This window comes from Danio rerio, chromosome 15 (genome assembly GCF_049306965.1).
Source record: "Danio rerio strain Tuebingen ecotype United States chromosome 15, GRCz12tu, whole genome shotgun sequence".
NCBI classification, from domain to species: domain Eukaryota; kingdom Metazoa; phylum Chordata; class Actinopteri; order Cypriniformes; family Danionidae; genus Danio; species Danio rerio.
In genome coordinates, this window is record NC_133190.1 from 42,258,992 (window position 1) to 42,282,470 (window position 23,479).

At 37.2% G+C, this 23,479-nt stretch overlaps 1 protein-coding gene across 14 annotated transcripts in view; it reads right to left on the reverse strand.

Annotated features, from left to right (window-relative positions):
- The window catches only part of robo1 (roundabout, axon guidance receptor, homolog 1 (Drosophila)), a 545,238-nt gene that overhangs the window by 264,648 nt on the left and 257,111 nt on the right, over nucleotides 1–23,479 (reverse strand). For all 14 annotated transcript variants that reach the window (XM_073922742.1, XM_073922741.1, NM_001365167.1 and 11 more), the window contains 1 exon segment: nucleotides 18,510–18,836. In XM_073922742.1, coding sequence (XP_073778843.1) covers nucleotides 18,510–18,836 — 327 coding nt within the window.

The window sequence follows — 23,479 nt, forward strand, 5'->3', positions numbered from 1 at the left end:
GTTAAATATTATTAAAAATACTGTACTAAAATTACTCATGCAGTATGCCAAAAAATAATAGCTAGTGGTGTTTATCTAAAACTATTCACCCCATCTACACCAACTGGCAACCAAGAGCCACAATCATACAAATTTGCTGTTCTACAGCAAATGAGGGCAGAAGGGATGCATGAAATAGCATGTCCTCAGAAAAAAAAAAATCCAGTTACGCTCGAGTTGCATCACTTTTTTCCTGAACTTTTCCAGCAGGAAGTAACAAGCAGCACACAGTTTCCGATAAAAATACATGACACTTATAAGACATGAGCCCACATTTTTAAAAACCGAAGAAATTCTTGCTTCAAATCTCTGATATTTCTCATCTTCCAAACTTGTTAATCCTTTCTCGACTCCACCGGTTGATTGAAAAGCTTCAAGCAACGGCTTAACCTTGCTCTAATAAACGCTTAAGTTTAGCAGAGCAGGGAAGCATCATAAAGATGTTTCGAAAAAATAAACACGAGAAAAAAGAGAGAGAGAGAAACACTTTCCTCCCAATCCCAAAGGCCACGGGAGACTCTCAAATCAAAAGTGGGGGATTAGAGACAGCAGCGGGACTAATACTTCGGCCCTTCGTTCGAGGGGGGAAGATTAGCCTCCGAGACACACTTCCTATCTGGGCCTCCGACCGAGAGGGACTGTACAATCAGCCGTGTTTATCGCAAATGGAGTTCAGCCAAGAGGAAATCACTCTGAATCACATGGCTCGTATCTACAGGCTCTTGCCACAGGAGGACCAAATAGTTTCAGCTACACTATGTTTATCAGGACCAGCTCACGGGGGCCCAGGTGGGGTGCTATGAGTCCTTGAAAGTAGAGCTGCGCGATATTGACATTTTTTTCTATGGTATATGACTTGAATACCTACACTGTAGAAAAATTATCCATAAATTGGCCATGTTTTGGTTCATGTTTTTATTTTTCCCCATTTATTTATGCTTTTGAGTTGCATTATGGGACCTTGATCTTTCTATCAATAACTTTTGACCTTGAAAGTAAAAAAAGTGACTTTTGTTAACATTTGTAATAGTTTAAAGTGATATATTGTCTGGGTTAGTGTTGTATTCTACGCTACAAAAACCTTGTAATAAATTAGCAATACATGTTCCGTTATTTTACAAACTTATTTGACTAATATTACTTACACATTATTTCAAACAATTAAAATGTCAATAAAAGTCACTTGTTTAAATTGTTGAGTTGAATTTTCAACATCAAAAGTCAACAGAGCAAAGATCAACATCACATGATGCAATTTACGACCTGTAAATAAACAGAAAACCCTTATGAATAACAAAGTACAGAAACTGTTAATTGACAGATATTTTTACAGTGTATATTTGGAAAGAATTCATAACTTAGGACTAATTGGGATAAATTTGGCTGTTACGTCCGACAGATGCAAAACATTAAGACACATTTGTAACCTGTTTTTAACTCTGCAGCCATGCCAATCAAGACCTTTTTAAAAGAAAACTGAGATCCCTTGCGGAAGTAGCATGATCAAGACTTTTTTGAAGGGAAAATTGAGATTACTGGTGGAATTCATTTTATTTCCCAAACTAGATGTATATTATGTTTCTTTAATTTTTGTATATGTAAAGCTATTTGAATTACCATTGTGTATGAAATGATCTATATAAATAAACTTGCATTGTCCTCTGTTCTCGCGGTCTCCTGAGTTCGTTCATCCGAGGTGACCTGGTAGGACAGGTCTCCACAAGAATGAAGTCTGTTCTCTGCGTTCTTGGAATTGAAAAACAGCCGCCAACATTTTTCTTTGGCTTAAATTACTTGAGTTGAGATGATTTTGTAGAGGAGTTTGATTTTCTTATACTTGCATTTTTATGTTTCGTTAATTCTTCTATATGTAAAGCAATTTGAATTACCATTGTGTATGAAATGCGCTATATAAATAAACTTGCCTTGCCTTGTAGATAGAGCTGCATGATATGGAAAACAATGGCTATTTCTCAATGTGCGTTCTTCAGCGATCTTGCATTCTTGTGTTCTCGTTTAACCTCATCATCAACTGGCAAAGTTCACTTTCAACGCTCAAGACAGCAAGAACGGAGGACGCGAGAAACTTCCCGGATGTGTTCTTGATATCAATGATGCATGAATATACACTTGAGTATCGAACTCGCTCGACAAGTCCCAGAAGTGATTGCGACTTTTCTCGCATCTCATTTCTCACATGGCTTGTTCTCTATTCTCCCGAGTTCGTTCTTCCGAGGTGACCTAGCAAGACTGATCTCCACAAGAACGCAAGTCCGTTCTCTGCATTCCTAGAATTGAAAAACAGCCCTCAACATTTTTCTATGGTTTAAATTACTTGAATTGGGATGATTTTGTAGGGGAGTTATATTTCTTTCATTCTTGTACATGTAAAGCAGTTTGAATTACCATTGCATATAAAATGTGCTATATAAATAAACTTTCCTTGCCTGGCAATTAGAGCAGCACAATATGGAAAACAATTACATTTTTCTATGGTGTAAATGAGTTGAATTAGAAAGCGTTTGTAAGGGAATTTTTTATTTTTACATAAAATATAATAAATAAATTCATTAAATGCAAAAATAAATACACAACGAATAAAATAGACAGTGTTTCATAAGGAATCTATCAGTATTTAGGTATGGAAATTGAATAATCAAATGTAAAATAGCATTGTATTCACTTATTCTGAAATGTGGAAGTAAACTCTTTTCTGTGATTGTTTTAAGACTTCCAAAATATTCCTAAATAGTTTCAAAAGTCATATCAAACGGCAATAAACAGTCAAACTACTTGCTCTACAAACAAGTGTATTTATGACTATATATATAAAAATTATATATATATATATATATATATATATATATATATATATATATATAAGGAAAAGAAAATGGCGGTTTCTCAATTCCAAGAACGCAAAGAACAGACTTGTGTTCTTGTGGAGACTGGTCTCAACAGTTGACCTCGGAAAAATGAACTTGGGAGACCGCGAAGACAGAGAACACGTCCTGTGAGAAATGAGATGATGCGTTCTACTTGATGGTCACGTGACCTTCATGCATTTTTAATGGTAAATAATTTAAACATTACAGCATTTATACATCGATTTACTGTTTTCCCCCTTTTCAATATATATACTATGCATAAAGACTTTACAAATAAATGTTGCACAATATAAATAAAACAGATTTAATACGAGTTTCAGCAAACAAACCCCCTTGATGTGTTTATTCCTTTATCAAGATGTCAATTGTGATGTTTATATTCACCATCTCATTAAGGGGAAACTGGTTAGATAAATAAGTGATATCTCTGAACTTTAAGAATAAATCTGAATAAAACGCTGCGCTTCCCACATCCAGTCGCAATGACTTCTGGGACTTCTAGAGCGAGATCGGTGCTCAAGTCTGCATCGTTGTGTCCTCGATATCAAGAACACATCCGGGAAGTGCGCCCTCCGTACTTGCGGTGTTGAGTATTGTAACCAAACTCTGGCTGCTTTTAATGACGTTACACGAGAACACAAGGACGCAAGACCACTGAAGAACACATATTGAGAAGCCAATGTCAAAATTACTGTTCCACCTATAAACTGTGAATTAGAAACACCTTGCATAAGCACTAATCAATTGTTTGTTTTGTTTTTTTATGTAAAAATAATATAAAACATAGAGTTATAAATCTTCATACATTTTTTTACAAATTCTAAATATTAAAAAAAAAACTTTAAGATGTCAATGAAACACAATCACTTGTGAAAAGTTCAATAGCTTTTCTCATATAAATAATTTAATTCAATCAATCTTTGTTACAAAGGCACAAACGTTATAATTATAGCGTGCCTAAAATTTAAATAAGCCTTAAAAACACATGCAAATGATAAACTGTCACTATATTTTGGGTAAAACTTCAAGTAATTCCACAAATCACATTCTGAACTGTGGTTCAGGTCAACTAACCCCAACTCGACACTACTGCAGTCAATGTCAATGATGAAACTATATGTTCCCCTTTACTTCATATGCCTCAGAAGTCGAGTTGCACTGGATGCGTGAGAACCAACTGAGCTGCTGTAGTACAGAACTCCAAATGAACCCCTATAAAGACATCCCAGAACAACTAAACCGGCTTTTACAGGAATCAAACGCCATAACAATTTCATAAATTAGGGTGCACGTGCTTCAGGGAATGATTTGCGCTAAGCCACCTGGTTCCAAAAGGGATTTACCTTATTCTTGTGGACGGCCGTCCATAAAATGACCTCAGGAGAAAACCAGCCAAGCTCGCACAAGTTATCTCCACCTGTCTGAGGATGCGGCGCATTTCCTGGGATCAAAGCAAGTCTGAAATGCTTGGTCACGGAAAAGGGCCTCTAATTACCACTGACGAGCACATCTACCTACCTATCCTCCATTTCGAGCAGAGCCCAGATGACCAAGGAAGATCAACGTCCAACATCTGTTTAAACTATGCGCTTTTTTTTTCCACAACTCTTTTATGACTTTTTCTGTTAGTTCGCTGGAAGGGCTTTTTTTATTTCTATTGTTGCTCCAGTCGTATCTATGCAAATGAGATCGGTTTCAAAATTGCTTTAGGCACAATAGTTTTAACAATCACAAACTCAAAAAGCCAGTATGCAAAACATAGGTGCACGCTTCCAATGTAGTCAATGTTGTAGATTAAACAAATGTAGTCCAACTCCCAACTCTTTGGTCCCGTTTACACCTGGTATTAGGATACACTTTTGTTGATCCACTCACAAGGTGGAAAATGACAAATTCAAGTGTAAGCAATTCTTAAAATAGGGATGCTCAGATCAGGATTTTTTGCAGCTGATTCAGAGTAAGGATTCCTAGTCATGTTGATCGACCGATATAGAGTACAGATAATGATGCTTCAGCTTTATAAAGCATTAAGCACATTTTCCCTCTAAGTATGTACCTTAACGCCCCATTCACACGGGGCATCAGCTTCAACGCTTCCCATTCACTTTGAAAGGGTGACGTCAGGCATTGTCGAACTGCAATGTGGATCCGTCGACACCGCTGCAGTGGCTTTCTCGCTGCAGAAGTTGGGACATTCTCAACTTTTTAAGCGCTGCCGAAAGCATCAGCCAATCAGATCGCTGTATTCAAATACACCTGCTCAGGCAGTAGCCAATTGCTGACTAATTTCATTGGCTGACGCTGCTATGATGATCACATCAGCCCCAAATTCAGACACACCCTCTGTCAAGCGTTGACGCTGAAGCCCTGTGTGAATGGGACATAAGGAGAGATATTGCCTTACCTATGCGAATAAATGAAGGATGCTGCATATTATACCTTAAACACATTTCTTATAGCCATTAAGGTGTGTCATGGCCAGAAACAACTTTACAAAATTCAAAATTCATACATTCATTTTACTTCGGCTTAGGCGGTGTGTAATATATAGGAGCGCTTGTGTGTCTTCCTCTCATAAAACTCATGTGAACTCACAAACAAACACCTGCGATTGGTTTATGAGATCGGTCAGATTGGCAAGTATTGATCGAATCATTAAATGAGATTATCGGCTGATACCGATCTGTGGCCGATTGATTGGAGCATTCCTACTTAAAAGTTTACTTCACCCAAAAATGACAAGGATTATTAATTATGCTCATGTAGTTCCAAACCCGACAACTTCGTTCATCTTCGAAAAATAAATTCGATATTTTAGGTAAAACCTGGGAGCTCCCTCCCTCGTCTATCCTCTATAGACAGTAACATTCACAACTCGTTCAAAGTCCAGAAAATAAGTAGAAAGTATCATCAACAAACAGAACATATGTCTTAAGTAGGTCAATCAGAGTATTATCAAATTGTGAGAATATGTTTGTGTTCACACCCAGCAGGCACACAAGGTCATATGACGTTGATCCTTAGTTCTATTTTGGTTGCAACCTCGAGTGATCAAAAATTATTGCCAAGTTGTTGAGTAATATCCAATGTCATCTGGCGTTGATATTTGATTCAATTAACTAAAGTCCAATATCATTTTAACGTCATGATATGACATTAATACAACGTCAAAGTCTAACATCAGTACACGTTTATCTTTGGTTGGTTTAATGTTGTGTAATTAACTAAAATTCAACGTCACTTTAATGTCATAATGTGACGTCCATACAATGTTGAAAGCTAACATCATTAGCTGTTGATTTTTGGTTGATTTTATGTTGTGTTGTGAACTAACTAAAATTAATCTTGATGTTAAAGTCTGACCTTAAACTGATGGTGGATTCTGAAGTCTACTTGATTTTCATATACAACCAAAATTCAAAGTTACGTTTGAGTCCAATGTCAGTTTTACATCTGTGTGACGTACGTCTGATGCCTGTTGGGTAGTTTCTTCTGCTCAGTACCAATACATTATGCATAGTCATGAGCACTGTGGAGATTTCACCTAAAATACCTTAGCTTGTATTTCAAAGATGAACGAAGGTCACAGGGCTTTGGAAGAAAATGATGGTGAGTAGTTAATAAAACAATTTAAATTTTTTGGGTGAGCTGAATCTTTCGACCACAACCAGCTGCATTTGACCCAATTCCTTTCTTAGTGTAAACATTTATGTGATCAAATGTGTTCGAAAAATAACTACAGACGACCTCCTCTTCCCCTATTGACCAACATTATGGGATCTGCTATTGAAGCACGCCAGCCAAATGATATTTAAACTTTGACTCCTAAAATTGTGTTTGGTCCGAAAGCTAAATTAATTATTAAAAAGCACAGTGTTTTCTTACTAGTCCTGATTCTAACACAAACCTTGAGCGTTCAAGGTAGTTTTGCGCTTATCAGAGTTGAAACATATTTTGAAAACTCCATTGTCTCCTTCCATTCTTTTACTTTAATATGCAAGTAGCATAAAATTACTTTACACTAATAGACTGAAAAAAGACCAAGCATTCACTTAGAAATTGGTCAACACTTACCAAAAGAGACTTGTTATCAAATTGCCCGAAATGCATCTTAATACTGGAGATAAACAGGGCCTGAGCTAGACAAGTTTCAACACACATCATTATCACAACTGGTCACTAAAATGTGACATTTCTTCACTCCAGATGCTTTAGGACAGATATATGAAGACAGACAGGTCACGCTCAAGTAATGACGCAAGCATCCAGACCTGTTACCCTCGCATTGCAATCCATCCTGTAGTTGACACCCATCCATCCAGCCCTCTCCGCTACTCATTACTGCGGTGAACTTTCCGACCCTGCCTCCAATCGTCCATCTCCTCTAGTCCAGGAGCCCAGCAGTGGGGGATCTTTGTCTTCTTTAAAAGCAGAACAAAGCCCTAAAACTCCTCCTCGCTATTACTTTATCTTCTCAAGCCACAGTTCGCTGAGTTTCTGTACAATCCCTTAGCCCCCTTAGTGAGGATTATCTAAACCTAGCGGCCACAGATCTTCTGTCCCAAATGGGGATGCTACTGATTGGATGAACCCATGTTATGTGGTGTACAAGCAAGTAGAGAATAGAAAGCACATCCACAATGTGACAATTTCGTTTAGAATCTGTTTGCAGCTAATACACTGTTAAAAATGCAGGGTTCCACACAATTCAATCATACTGTGCTATAACCAATTGGTTAAGGTAACTTTTCAGATTTAACAATATTTCAGTGGATTGAACATTAAAGAATTCAGTTGTGTCAGCACCAATGCCCTAGTGGTTAAGTGTGCCAACATATAGCACCATGGTGCTCACAGTGACCAGAGTTTAATTCCCGGTTCAAGGTTCTTTGCCTACCCGTCCCCTCTCTTTGTTCCTAACTATTTCCTGTCAATTCTCTGCACTATTCTATCCATTAAGGTTAAAACCCTAAAAAAAAAAAAAAAAAAAAGTACTAAAAAAGTGTCCCAACAAAATCTCAATAATTGTGTTTCACCTCATTTTAAAGTAGTAATTTGAACAAGCAACAACATGATTTAAGTGTATGATACATTTTAGTGCACTTTCTCATAACACATCCTAATCTTTTGAGGCTGTTCAAATTCATCCGGTTATATGAGTCTACACTAATCTTGGTACTGGAGAAATTTCGTGTAGAATTGAGCTCCAACTTATATAAACACTATGCTATATAAACAAACCTGCCTGGAAGCTTCAACACTCAAAAAAAAAAAAAAAAAGAATTATTTGCTGCTTGTTCAAACTACTTATTTAAAATGAGGTGAAGAGAAACAGTTCCTGAAGTATTTTTTCTGGCAACTTAATGTTTTTTTTTTCAATTTTAAGTTGATTTAACATAAAACAATCATGTTAACTTAACCAATTTGCGTTGGGAGACATACAGGGATTGTGCGGAACCCTGCATTTTTAACACTGAAGTATACCTCGTAAGACATTGATTAGCTTGTTTAGGTGTTTTTGATTAGGGTTGGAACGAAACTACAGGACACCGGCCCTCCAACTTTGGTGAACACTGGTCTACACTATTAAAGAATGTGCTTTTACCTACCAATGGAAGTGGCCCAAATAGACCATCTTGAAATTGTTTAGATAGCGTTTACAGTTGTGTTTGGATTCAGGGCTGCCCGGTATTGCAAAAATTGAGCGTTGCAATATTTCATTTTTCTGCAATATTTATGGGACTGCATAGTCTTCGTTTTATAAATAATTCAATAAAATTGATCATTATTAAAGTGACAAATGGTACAAATTCTTAAGCCTGAATGCTTTTAAAATCCTCAGTCACAGGAGTCAAAAGCACTTGCAAATGATATGTTATAATCCAGACTCAACGGTACATATCCTGCAACCACATTGCGATATTGATGCTGAAACTATAAATTGTGCAGCCTTATTTGGATTGACAATAGCTGTACTGCGACTTGACAATCTGCACAACCAAACATCTCTGACTTTGTCAGCCACTAGAATGAGACGTTGGAATCACATAACTGAATATGCATGGCAGATGTTGCATGGTTTGGGGGCTTGAAATCGAAGCAATTAACCACATTAATGCTAATCAGCTTGAATACAAAACTCCAGCTAGTGTGGATGAGATGAGAGCATGATAACATGGGAAAACCCATGACAAACCTGCACTTATCTTCTCTGGTCTCTTTTTTTTATTTATTTCCGTCCATCCCCCAAGGGTTGTCAGTAACTCCCCTCAGTGCTGTAATTAAACATCGCAGATTAGTTTTCCTTGTAATTTCTGGGCATCTGCAAATAGTCCCCGTGACGCTTGAAGAGAAGCACACCCACCACCCAATTAAAGAGAGCCGGTTTGCGACGATTACCCATACTGACAACTCAAAAGCAGATGTGAGGAACGCAGTCTTCCTGCTTCTCTTGGCTTGGGAATACACCTCAAACATGGTTCGCTTTTTGCAGAACAACACCATCTACTATTTTCAGTGAAAAGACCGCTGCTCGGCTTAGTTGGAGAGCCAAATTATGCCGCCTACGTGTCTCAAACTCTAGCCTAGGAAAAATATCACAATTAAATTCATTTCTGAAATGTCAGCAAAGGTATAAAGAGGGCTGAAAGGATCAGGGGACATTATAATTGCACGAAAGAATCAGGAAAGAGGATTCTCCAGGGACCCAAGCCCTTGTCCTCTTCAGCTACAGTGTGGCCCCCTCTGCTAATAACTTAATGAAACTCAAATATTCTCAAAGCAAACAGTGGAAAGCATGCTGGCGTTCGCAGGGGGAAAAAGGACAACGGAGTTGAATTTTGCACAGCTCTGATGAATCTATAATGGAAACGGGGTTGGTTTGAATATCAAAGGTGGTGGGAGCAGAGAATGGGAACATCCTGTGAGGGAATAATGAGGGGTGTCACCCAACCTTTCAGAAGGCGAGCGCCAAATGTCCCCCTCCGTTTCACAGACAAAATGTCAACTTGATTTTTTTGCTTGTCAAAGTAATGGCTAGATTACGCCCCCTCCAAGCTCTATACTTTTTCTGACTGTGCACTTTAAATTAAAAAAAGAATTAATACAAAACAAATAGAAAATTAAGGATGATGACGGTTTCTTTGCGAATTTCATTATACTTACATATATTTTTTGTTCTATATTAGTGTTTCATATCATTACTTTATGATTGGATTCTGTGATTTGGTTCACATTCTTTCTATCGCAGAAATCCAAGGGCCCTACAGCTTGAGAAATGCAGAACTTTCTTGAATCAGATTGACTGAGGATCCGATTTCAAATCCATATATTTGAATCAAATGAATTAATGTGTAAATAAATGACCAGGTCTCTCTAAAACCAAGACTAGAATGCATCTTAGATTGCTCCACATGTCCAGACGGGGTTATCGAGGTCTGGTGTACTGCTCCACATTCCCACCGCATCCCAAGAACTGGAAGAGTACACTATAATTAGAGGCTTTTTTACATGCTGCAGCCATTTAGTATGCTAATAAAGGAGTAAGCGGACTTCTGAAAGAGTACTGCAGGTAAAGTGAGAGGTTTGGGAAAGTTTAAGGGGATAGTTCACCCAAAAATTAATTCTGTTATCATTTACTCAACAGAAGATATTTTGAACTGCACTGGAAAACTCTAATTATTGGCTTCCATAGGTATTTATTTATTTATTTACTAATTTAATCTACTATGGAAGCCAATAGTTACAAGTTTTCAGCTTTCTGTTGTGCTCAATTACAGTATATTCAAAACTCTGCGGCTAGAATACTCACTCATACCAAACGTTCTGCTCACATAACCCCTATCTTGTACGACCTCCATTGGCTCCCAGTTGCATATCACATTTAATGAAAAATTCTCCTCCTTGCATTTAGATCCTTTAATAGCCTAGCTCCCTCCTATCTCTGCAACATGCTTGTCCCCTACACCCCAACTTGTTCATTACGTTCCACTGACTCTGGCCTTCTCGCTGTCCCACAGTACCGCCTCACTTCAATGGGGGGGGCAGATCATTTAGTGTTATTGCAACCCAAACTCCGGAACTCTCTACCACGCTATAATAATATCTCTGAATTCAAATCCTTACTTAAGACTCACTTATTTTCTGAATCGCTTCTGATCTGCCAAACTGACTACTTTATCTGATCCACCTCCACTCTGCTCATTTGTCTCCTAGGTCTTGTTTGTGTAATTCCAGTTTGTTAAATTTGACTTCATGTATGTTTGTTTATCTTTTTGTCACATCCTTGTAAAGTGTCTTTGAGCTCTGGAAAGGCGCTATATAAATAAAAATTATTTATTATTATTATTATTATCATTATTAGTAATAGAAGAAAGAAACTCATAAAGGATTGAAACCACTTGAGAGGGTGTCAGGATCCTCCAAATTCTCGATTCGATTACATTTTCGATTCTGAAGGCACGATTCGATTCGATTTTCGATTATGAATAATTAATTAATTAATGACCAATTAATTATTTGTAGCCTACCGTTTAAACTACCTGACCTGCATGGTCTTTGTTTTACCCATAAACAAATCATACAGTAAATGAATAAAGGCAAGATACACACATAATTACCACCTGTCAATCACTTTTTCTGCGGGACTCGTGAATAGGCAGTGATCTGTGTCGTTATAATAGCGTCGGTAAAAAAGACGCACAACCAACAGGAACCAGCCAACAGTATCTGAGGTGTTCGCTAAAATGACTAAGTACAAGTGAGTGAAAGATTGAAGCAGTCCTCTGACTGCCTGGACCTGCTGTCTGGAGCGCATGGCTGTATGTGCGTCTGTGTCTGTGTGGTCACGTGATGTGCATATTCAGAGGTAGAGAGGAAGGAGGGCTGCTCAGAAATGCTACACGCCACTGTGGATGTTGAATCGTTGTCGTTCTAAAATGTCATTTAAAAACAAAGACAGTGTAAACAGGGCCTGAATGTGTACTTTTCGCGAGCGGATTTGCAACGGTGGCGGGCGGAGGATCGCGATGCCGGTGTTGTCTATCGGACGAACCGTACGTAATACGTAGATAGCAGAGCTTGCAAACTGTGTTTTTTGTGAACTAGTGAACTATCACTTTAAGGTTATATGACGTATGCCTGCTTCTTATTAAGTTAATAGGTCTTTCATTGTTTCTTTTCCAGTTAAAATATCCTAAAAAATAAACTAATAAAATGAAAGTATTCAATTCTCACTAAGGCTGACTTATTTAATTACAATTGCACAGATCTTATCCAAAATCTCATTTACAACAGTGATGAACACATTCATATGTTGAGCTGTCATTATTCCATGATCTTTCATAAAACGCTTACATTTAAAAACACTTATAAAGAATATGATTTTCCAGCACACTGAGTCATAATCCAAACAAACCTAACCTGTTTAACACTGTAAGTAGTCTTATCAGAGAAGCGTCACATTACCGCCCATCAATCTTTTAACAAAGTCTCATTGTCATTTATGCGGATGCTCAAACTCCCTGCTCTTTGATCGCCATTTTTACAGCTGTTTTAAGAGTGCGTGAAAACCTGCAACAGACACGTCTGTCATCCTTAAAATCACAGCCTGATACTACGCATTACGCAACGTGTGGCCCGGAGCCATCGGGGTGAGCTCTTATGGATAAAGCCAGCTCCATCTTTTCTTACATTCCTCTCTCGTTCTTTGTTCCTCAGCGAGTCATTATACTCAAACAAAGCGTGACACATGAAGCATTATAAGCCTCCAAGTTTCATATTGAAAGGGAAATGTGGAAACAAAAGGGGGCAAAATCCAACTTCAGGGACCAACACGGGCCATACAGAGCAGAACGAATGCCCGGATTGACCCGTTTTTACCTCAGCGCCGCACAGAGACTCCACTGTATGTGAAGTTAATAATAAACCCACAACAGATCTGCGCTAAGCGTCGCTGCCTGGCCAAACATGACTTGTTGAAAGTTGGATTAGATTTACGGTCTACCGGGTGTTGGGCGATCGTAAAAGGGGGATTATTAAAATAACTTCAGAAAAAGGACAGATTGTGTACACAGTGTTCAACCTGGATTCTTGTAAGAACGGGCTAGGCAGAGCAAACACATTTTGAGGTCTTAACTTCCTTTTCGGCGGTTTTCTTGGCAACGGCGCGACTGACATTCCTGGTCTGTCAGTCTGAATAAGTAGGTGAGTGTTGATATCTGAGAAGTGATAGATTCCTTTTTCGCCTCTGACACCGGCTGTCTAGCTTTGGATGGAAAACGGGAGTTTAGGCAGGAATTCTACAACCTTCCTGTCGTAGGTTTCCATCATGGTTGCCTGAACGGGGTAATTACATGCGTGGCGGCAGGGCAGGGGGGCGGAGGGAGCGGACAGGCACTGAGGGTTTTGAGCTTTGCCACTGTGTCATTATGGTCCTGTTTGAACCTTATTCAGAATAAGCAGCCCGAAGGCTGCGGCCAAACAGCCCGAGCTTTTCCTCATGTCGGGCCAAGTCGTCCGCCCGCCCGCCAAGCCTCTTGTTTTTGTTCTTGCACAGAAAAAAGAAGGCCTCCAGAACAAATAGCATACAGTATATCACCCTCTGTTTGATATACTGCATGACATTTTCTCACTTTTTAGTCTCTGAGCTCGCATAACTTTCCCAGCAACTTTAACATATACAAATTTATGTGTCTTTTTGACCGTCATTGCCTTACAGAAGCTAAAAAAAAGCTAAGTAGTTTTTTTTTGTCTTATTGTAGTAACCGTGGTTCAAATGTTGACTATATAAAGGACTGTATTTTGTTGCACATGTGAGTTTATGCACATAAAAGAATGAGCAAAATGTATATATAATGAATTTTGTGGTTTAACTTTATTTCATATATGGTTTAACCCAGTTTGCATTAAGTTTGTACTAGGTCTACAGTGTTTTATGTTGATGTAAATCTTAAATCAACTTACAGGAACTAATTTACACTTTGCACACATTTACATTATTCAACATTATTAAAACATTTATATTATTTGTTCTTCTTTATATCTTGCAATTCTATCATTTCTAGGGATGTTACAATTCACCTAACTCATTCGATACGATTCACGATACTAAACTCACAATTTAGTCCCAATTTATTAACAAAATTATTTGAAACAATTTAAGGTGTAGAGGAGCCTTTTCATTTTTTTCTTAAATGCTGCACTTTTTTTTTGCAAAATAATATATTTTCTGCCTAACTAAAGTGCTATTTTAAAAACAAGATCACTCCCAAAAAAGAATACAAACTAAAGAAGACTCAATAATAACTGGTCTTTGCACATTTACATTGTCTCCTGCTGATGAAACAACTTGCACTGGGGACTGAGATGGCTGGTGTGGAGAGGAAAATCTATCTTAAACTAGAGAGCAGTGTGTAAAGAGGTGGTCAATAGGCCCCATGCTTCAGGCGACTGGTCACTGGCATAAAAAAATTATTATAAAATGACTAATTATATATAGTAGGATAGAGACAGGAGTTAAACATGATAATGTTATACTTGTATAACATTTTAACCAGTTTGAATCATCACAAAAATACACTGATTTTCAACCGACTCAAGGTGAATTGTTACATCCCTAACTATTTGGATTTTGGGAAGTATTAAAATTTAAAGAAATAGAATAATCACTTTTTTTATGAAGTTTCTTAGTTTCATTGAACTTGGGCTCAAAAGTCGACTATGAATAGGGTTAATAAAATAAACTTATTCTGTTGCATATGTGCGTTTATGTATATAAATGTATATATAATGCATTTTCTGGTTTACCTGTTTCATTTTTATGCAACAACATAAGTTTGCATGAGGTCTTTAGTGTTTTCTGATGATGTAAGTATCTTCAGATGCTTTCTGGAACAAATATCCGCTTTACATGTACATTTAAATGTGTTATTTGTTCTTCTTTATATCTTGCAATTCTATTTTTTTTATTTTGGGAAGTATTACAGTTCAGAGAAATAGAATACTCGTTCTCTAAAATAGAATAATCCTATTTTTATGAAAATAGTTTCATTGAGCTTGGGCTCAAAGGTCGACTATGAGGAGGGTCAAGGAATCAACCTTAGTTGAATATGATCATTTATGCATATAAAAGAATGAGTAAAATGTATATATAATGCATTATGTGGTTTAACCTTATTATATAATTTTATTGTTATGATTTAACTGAAGTTTGCATGAAGTCTTCAAGGTTTTATGTTGATTTCAGTCTCTTCAGATGCTTTCTGGAACAAACATACACTTCACATGTACATTTAAATGTGTTAATTGTTCTTCTTTATATCTTGCAATTCTATTTATTTATTTTTTTATTTTGGGAAGTATTAAAATTCAAAGAAATAGAATAATCGTTCACTGAAAAAGAATTATCATTCTATTATTATGAAAATAGTTTTAATCAGGCTTGGGTTCAGGAAGGTCGCTGGTTTGAGCCTTGGCTGGGTCAGTTGGCATTTTGGAAAGGAGTTTGCATGTTCTCCCTGTGTTGGCGTGGGTTTCCTTTGGGTGCTTCGGTTTTCCCCAAAGTCCAAAGACATGCGCTGTAGGTGAATTGGGTAGGCTAAACTGTCTGTAGTTTATGAGTGAGTATGGGTGTTTGTCAGTGATGGGTTGCAGCTGGAAGGGCATCCGCTGCGTAAAACATATGCTGAATAAGTTAGTGGTTCATTCCACTGAGGTGACCCCATATTAATAAAGGGTTTAAGCCAAAAAGAAAATGAATGAGCTTAGGCTCAGAAGTCGACTATGAGAAGGGTCCATGAATTCACTTTTTTTTGTTGCATATGTGCGTTTATGCATTTAAAAGAATACGTAAAAATATATATTGCATTTTGTGGTTTAACTATTTAATTTTCATGCTTAAACATAAGTCTTAAGAGTGTTTTATGTTAATTTAAGTCTCTTCAGATGCTTACAAAATGGATGAAACAAAAAAATTTATTGCATGCATTTACATATGTTATTCGATCTTCTTTATAAATATTATTTATCCATAAAATGATTTTGGGAAGTATTAAAGTTGAGAGAGGTAAAACAATATTTCTCTGAAATACAAGCAAAGCACATCAAAATATCGACCAATAAATAGATTTTCGAAAAATAATCAAGAACTTTAGCACATTCCCACAGGGACATACGAGTGGTTTTAAATAGCAGATCTTAGAAGTGAGTAAGACATGCCATTGGTACACACGACACGGCCGGATCACCCCCCTGCGGGTCCACCGAGGACTCGATTAGATTACAACAAGAGGGCTGCTGACAGCTCTGAGGCATACTTGAAAAGCGGTTGATACCTGAGATCAGGCCTTTCAAGCTTTAAGAGAGACGGTATGTAATGCAGATCACGTCCAAGGCCAAGGAGAATCACTGAAAACCACAAGTTTTAAGTAATAAGCCCATTTAAAGTATCTGCTTTGAGGCTGTACACAAAAAAAAGGTTTTTATTAGGGATAAAAATTGACCCACGACTGAACGAAAGAGAAGAAAAGTCAAATACCAATTAGATTAGGAAATAAAGAGTTCTGCTTTATATCAAGTGGCCTTAATATGCACTTATATCAAAAAGGACGTGCTTATTGTGTTCATATGGTATTGCAAAACACTTAATGCGCTATTGAGGTGGCAATGTTAGAGATAGATGGCTAAGCTTATGGGAAATTTAATACATTAAATTTTTAAACAGGTATTAAACAGGTATTTTTTTTACGCAAGTACAATTTAAAAGCCCTCAAGACACCATCTAAAGCACACCTCAGATAAATGTAACCATTATTCTGTGAGCTCATCTGTAAATATCATAAACTATTGTGAGTTTTCAGAGCTCACGACCACCTACTAAGCCCTATTCTGCTCTCTTCAGGCCGTCTAGCCCGTTTCCCCCATCAGGATCACCATGCAGGTCCAGTGGCACAGTCACATCCTGCCCATCTCCAGTGAGATTATCCGACCCACTGAGCCCATTGAGGCGCACAGACCCAGGAGGAAACTGGAAACGCTTGCTATTCAGCTGGAGAGGCTACAGTCGCTCTTATATTCACTTCTAGGCCAGGAAAGTCACAAACACAAAGCCAAATTAACACTGGCCTGCTTTCAAACCACTCCTGGAAGACGAAGCCAATGCCATAGAAGAGAGCTGTGTGTCAAACCTTAATATCGTATAGGGCTGGGGGAAAATTGGATTTTTTAATAATTATTTTTAAAATGTTGGATTCATTTTAAATATATATTCTGTATACAATGTGTTCTCTAAGTACACATAAGAATTGGCTAATTTGTGAATTGGAGTGACATCTATTAATGAATATAGCACACGCTGATTCAAATGATATATTCACAGTGAGTCTCAGGTAATTGATTCACTGATTCAAATGATTCATTCAAAGTAAGTCTCCAGTAAACGACTCAACTGATTAAAATGATCTGTTCAGAGTGAGTTTACAGTAAACAAGTCACTGGTTTAAATGATCCGTTAAGAGTGGATCTCCAGTAAATGATTCACTGATTCAAATGATCCGTTCATATTAACACCCCATTCACAAGGGGGGTCAGCGTCAACGCTTCCCATTCACTTTAAATGGGTGAAGTCAGGAGTTGCCGAAATGCACTGTGGATCCATCGGCACTGCTTCAGAGGCGTTGCTAGCTGCAGAAGTTAGGACTAGCTCAACTTTTCAAGCGCCGACGGAAGCGTCAGCCAATCAGATCACTAAATGCAAATACACCAGCTAGACAGTGGCCTATTGCTGACTGAATTTCATTGGCTGACGCTGCTATGATGATCGCTTCAGCCCCAACTTCAAGCGTTGACACTGAAGCCCCGTGTGAATGGGGCGTAAGTCTCCAGTAAACAACCCAACTGATTCAAATTATCTGTTCAGAGTGAGTCTCCAGCAAACAACTCACTGGTTTAAATTATCTGTTCAGAGTGAGTCTCCAGTAAACAACTCACTGGTTCAAATTATCGGTTCAGCGTAAGTCTCCAGTAAACAACTCACTGGTTCAAACGATCTGTTAAGAGTGGGTCTCCAGTAAATGATTCACTGATCCATTCAAAGTAAGTCTCTAGTAAACAACTCAACTGAATAAAAAGATCTGTTAAGGGGGGGTCTCCAGTAAATGACACACGGATTCAAATGATCTGTTCACAGTCAATCTCCAATAAACAATTCACTGATTCAAATGATCTGTTCACAGTGAGTCTCCAGCAAACAATTCACTGATTTAAATGATCCACTCAGAGAGAGTTAACAGTAAACAAATCACTGGTATAAATGATCCATTAAGAGTATGTCTTCAGTAAATGATTTACTGATTCAACTAATCTGTTCAGAGTAAGTCTCCAGTAAACAACTCAACTGATTCAAATGATCAGTTCAGAGTGAGTGTTCAGTAAACAACTCACTCATTTATATTAACGCTACAGTATATTCACTAAATCAAAGAGAATCGAATCCTAAGATTGTGAATCGGAATTAAATCAACACCTAGCCCTAATATATCTCACACTCAAAAATCCAGCGTGAAAAGAAAGAACCCAAGCACTTACTAGCTACTTCCAGCGAGGCGTTGTGGCTGACGGCTTCTCCCAGATAGTTACGTGCCACACAAACGTAGGAGCCTTCGTCGGGTTTGCTGCGCCGGCCGTGAACAATGCGGAGAAAGAAGAGAGATCCGGTGGGCAGGAGCATGCGGTGGGATCGAGGATTGTCCCGGTCGGTTTCCACTCGTTCTCCATCTTTGTACCACTCCACTGTGGGCGTGGGACGTCCTTCAGCCTTGCAGTTAAGGGTGGCCGGTTCACCTTTGGATACGATCAGATCAGAGGGGTGTTCAACAATGCGGGGTGCGTAATCTTCCTGCCGCAGACGGGATCCTGACAAAAGAGAGGACAGATGTTTAATTAAACAAATATATAATTAATAGTTTCAATAAACAATAAAAATTTTTTAGACAAGATAAATGGATAATTAGAAAATAAAAATATCAAATAAATATTATTTATATTAAATAAATAAGTACAATTTTATATATATATATATATATATATATATATATATATATATATATATATATATATATATATATATATATATATATATATATATATATATATATATATATATATTTATTAGGGATGCTGAATAAATTAACGGCCATATCGTTGTCGGGCAATAAATACTATGATTAATGTTATCAATATCAGTCCAATGTCAAAATTAAGCCCATTTCTTTAAGTCAATAGATTACATAATTGTACAGAACTAGCTGCCTTGTATTCAGCTTGATCAGATGATAAATTATAAATTAAATTTGATGAATTTGATAAATTTTAAAAATTGATGGATGATAAATCAAAAAGTAATTAAAATTGACATTCATAATCTATAATCGATCTAATTTTTCCAGGTCGATTTTTTTCAATTACTTGTCCATCCACACTGTGTGTGAAGTCATGTGACCCCGCTCTGTTAAGGCTGATTTATACCTCTGTATTGTGCGCATGGTGCGGCACAGCCTTCACGTGGTCGCATACCCACACACCTCTCAAAATAATGTAACTACATGTCGTGACGGCGCATAGCACAAGCTTTGTGATTGGTCCGCTTGATATCAGTGACGAGCGTGGGTGGAGTGGATTAATTTCAGTTGTTCAACATTGATGTTGATTAATCATAGACAGTAAAATGTAAAAAATCTCTTACTGGTAATATGCGAACATATGTACTGTTTACAATTTGTCAGTGAAAAAAAAATGTATATATATATATATATATATATATATATATATATATATATATATATATATATATATATATATATATATATATATATAGTTCATTAATTGTAATAGAGTTAAAATGGTCAATTCATTGAGATTTTGATTTTAGGCCAAATCACCCCGCCTTAATACTTATAACGAGTGCACGTGATACTTATCACAGTGCACGCACGCACGCACACTGTGTGTCTGATCTGACAAAGCCTTCAAAGCAGCCCAAACAGCGGCAGGGGAAACGTGTTCAAGTCACTGAATCCAGCATAGGTTTTCTCAACTGTCGGCCACATCTTGTCCTTATATTGTGCAATGTGTTTCTTATAAAGTCATATGTGCTCAGGTGTTATATCAAAATCTTCGTTTTTTGCAATAGAGGAGCACGCACACTGGGATCATACTTCCAGGCGAACACCATTTAAAACTTCTTTCAGAATGCTGCAAGCGCACCGCAAGTTACGTGACCAGAACTGACCTAGCAGCTTCATACATTGTATATGGAATACAGACATTTCTCCCTTTCCATAAACTAGTTACTTCAGACAAACACAGAGAACCAAACACTGCAGTGGTTTTTAATTTTCTCCATAAATAAAACCTGTATCAGAGCTACAGCAAGGTTTTATAAGCTTGACATCCTCTGAAAGAACGGTTGATGGTTTACTAGCAATCTATGTAGAACGAAACACCCCCCTCACCCCGGCCTGCAGTAAAATCTTCAAATGTTGAGCAATCCGGGGTGATAAAAAGGTTGGGGGGCAATGCAATAAAGGACAAATGAGGCACATATTAAAATGAATGGACAACTGGAACATTATTAAACACATCACCATGTCTATAATTCAGTCTATATATGCAAAACAAAATCTATTAACACTATAGTACAAATTAAAATGAGTTTCTGAGAATAATTCACAACGGATGGACCACTTCTTCAAGCTTCCAATGCAAGCTCAACGACACTGATCTGATGTTCCAGCATAATCAATACGCAAGTAATATGAATGACGATCAATTTTCCGATGAGCTTCTGGTCAGATGAGATTCTGTTTTGTATCCTAATGCAAATTCAATACAAATAAAGTGCACCGCTGACTGGATCCAGATGGATGAATCCTGATATATTCAAGCCTGGACATGATGACTTCTGGCTGCAGGACACATGGGCTGAACTCAGAGCATGATGTCATGGGGATCCTTTACAGCACACAATGCTGGTTTCTCTCTCCTTGTTTAGCTGAAGGAAAAGCTCGACCCAAAATGATTTTTCAGTCATCACATTCTCACCCTCACCTGTATGATTTTCTTTCTTCAGGGGTGAAAAAAGTTGATGGATGGTCTCCATATAAAGGGAAGGGAATGTTAACCAGATCTCATCGAACTCGATGACATTAAAAAAATGAAGAAAAGTTGCACAGAATATGACTCATTCAAAACCATACTACAGCTCTGTATTCCACTATTTAAGCATGTTTTGCTACAATTCTATGTGCTACTGTACTTGTCATTTCTTTAAAATAGTTTGTTAAAGAAACCATTTAAAAAGGCTCCATTTACAAGTCTACTAGAGCAGTGGATATCAAACTTTTTTCACCAAGTACCACCTCAGAAAAAAATTGTCTCTCCAAGTGCCACCATAATGAGTAGAATTAAATTACAGTAGCGTAGTAGGCCCAGTAAAGAAGCTACAGCACTGCACAGTTCACAAAACAGGCAGATTAATTCCTATTATTAAGAAGATTTATTATTATCAGCCACTTTAAACATTATAAATAGTTTGAACAATAACACTGTACTGTGCTTATATATATATATATATATAAAACACAAACAAACAAAATAAGACGTTTAAATTGAAATGTGCTTTTAAAAGTTAATCAAAAATGGTAGACTACTGTTTTTAGCAAGTAAAAAAGCTCCTGTACTTAAATGTAAAGTATTGACATATAGTAGCCTATTCATCAAAACCTGGAGATGTTGCTTGGACCTCATAAATATAGGCTATATGTCATCACATTAATATATAAATATTTTTTTTAACTGTAGGTAGCATGTACATATGACATATTTGATTCCTCCGCATACCACTAGAAGGAAGCTCACGTACCACTAGTGGTACAGGTACCACAGTTTGAGAACCACTGTACTAGAGTTTAATAGTTGAGTTTTACCATTCTTGAATCCATTCAGCCGATATCGAGGGCTGGCTGGAACACTTTTAGCTTAGAATAAATCAATGAATCAGATTAGACCATTAGTATCTCACTCAAAAAAAGTAAACTCACTCCAAAAAAAAAAGTAAACTCACTCAAAACAAAAAGTAAAAAGTTACACTTTTTATTGTTGTTACATCATGTACTCAGAACGGTACATGAAAAAAGAAAAGTTGCTATTTTCTAGGTCAATGGCTGGGAACTATACCCTTATTCCGGCGTAATAATTAAGGAACTTTGCTGCTGTACTTTGGCTGCAGCAGGCACAATGACGTTTGTAGTGCCTGAAAATAGTCCCCAGCTACTTAACTACATAACAGCATGTTATCTTTATCTGATCACAATTAGACAACGCTATACAAATACAGGTGTAAATGGTCGTTTTGAGCTAGTCCATTGCAACATTGAGCATTGTCAGCACCACATTCTCATGGCAATTCGTAACAATTTGATTCAGTGTGTGTATTTGTACAGTCCCATTTATATATATTCTACAACACAGGTATCAATTCCAGTTCCTTGATGGCCGTAGCTCTGCAGTTTGATTCCAACCCCTAATTAAACACACCTTATCAAACTAATGGAGTCCCTTCAGGCTTGTTTGAAACCTACAGGTAAGTGTGTTGTAAACTGTGCAGAGCTGCGGCCCTCCAGGAACTGGAATTGACATCTGTGTTTTAGAACGATTTGATCATCCCCCAGTGCTTCCCACACAGTCTTTACTTGGGCGGGCGCCAGGGTATTTTACCATCCGCCCAAGTATAACTGGTGACACTTTTTTATTTATTATTATTATCGTCCTTTAACATTTGTTGTTTGTCTGTCTGTCCTCATTCTTCTCTCACCCTACACGTTTCATAATGCTCGTTGTGTGGGCACAAGAACGGTCAACACTCCACACATGCTCGGCAGAGACGTGCCTTTTTGGGGCAAAAATATACAACCGGTCGTCGCTTAAATCTCCTAAAATGTCTAAGATTCAGCTTTCACTTTCGCTTTCTAAACTGCCGTTAATTGTATGTGTTTTGCATTAAAGCATTTTGCATTTAAGCATGTTTTGAAAAAAAAATACAACATTTATAACATTAAATATATAACTTTATTTATTTATTTATTTTTTTTTTTTTATTTTGTGCTAATTGTCATTTCTCTATAATTGCTTGTTAAAGAAACACTCCATGTAAAAAAATAGGCCTAATTTACAAGTCTGCTGGAGTTTAATAGTTGTATTTTACCAATTTTTAATCCAATGAGCCAATTTGCTGGAACCCTTTTAGCTTAGCTTATAAATCAATGAATCAGATTAGAGCATTAGCATATCTTGCTCAACTATTTTTTTAAAGTTACATTTTTTCTTCAGTAGTTACATCATGTACTAAGGCTGACAGAAAATTAGCTATTTTAGGTCCAACAAATCAGTTTTTTGAGTGTGATATATACTAATTATACTATTCTTCTTTTATGAATAGTCATGAACACACTTGTTTGTAAAGCAAGTGATATGATCGTTTTCTGATGTTAATTATTTCA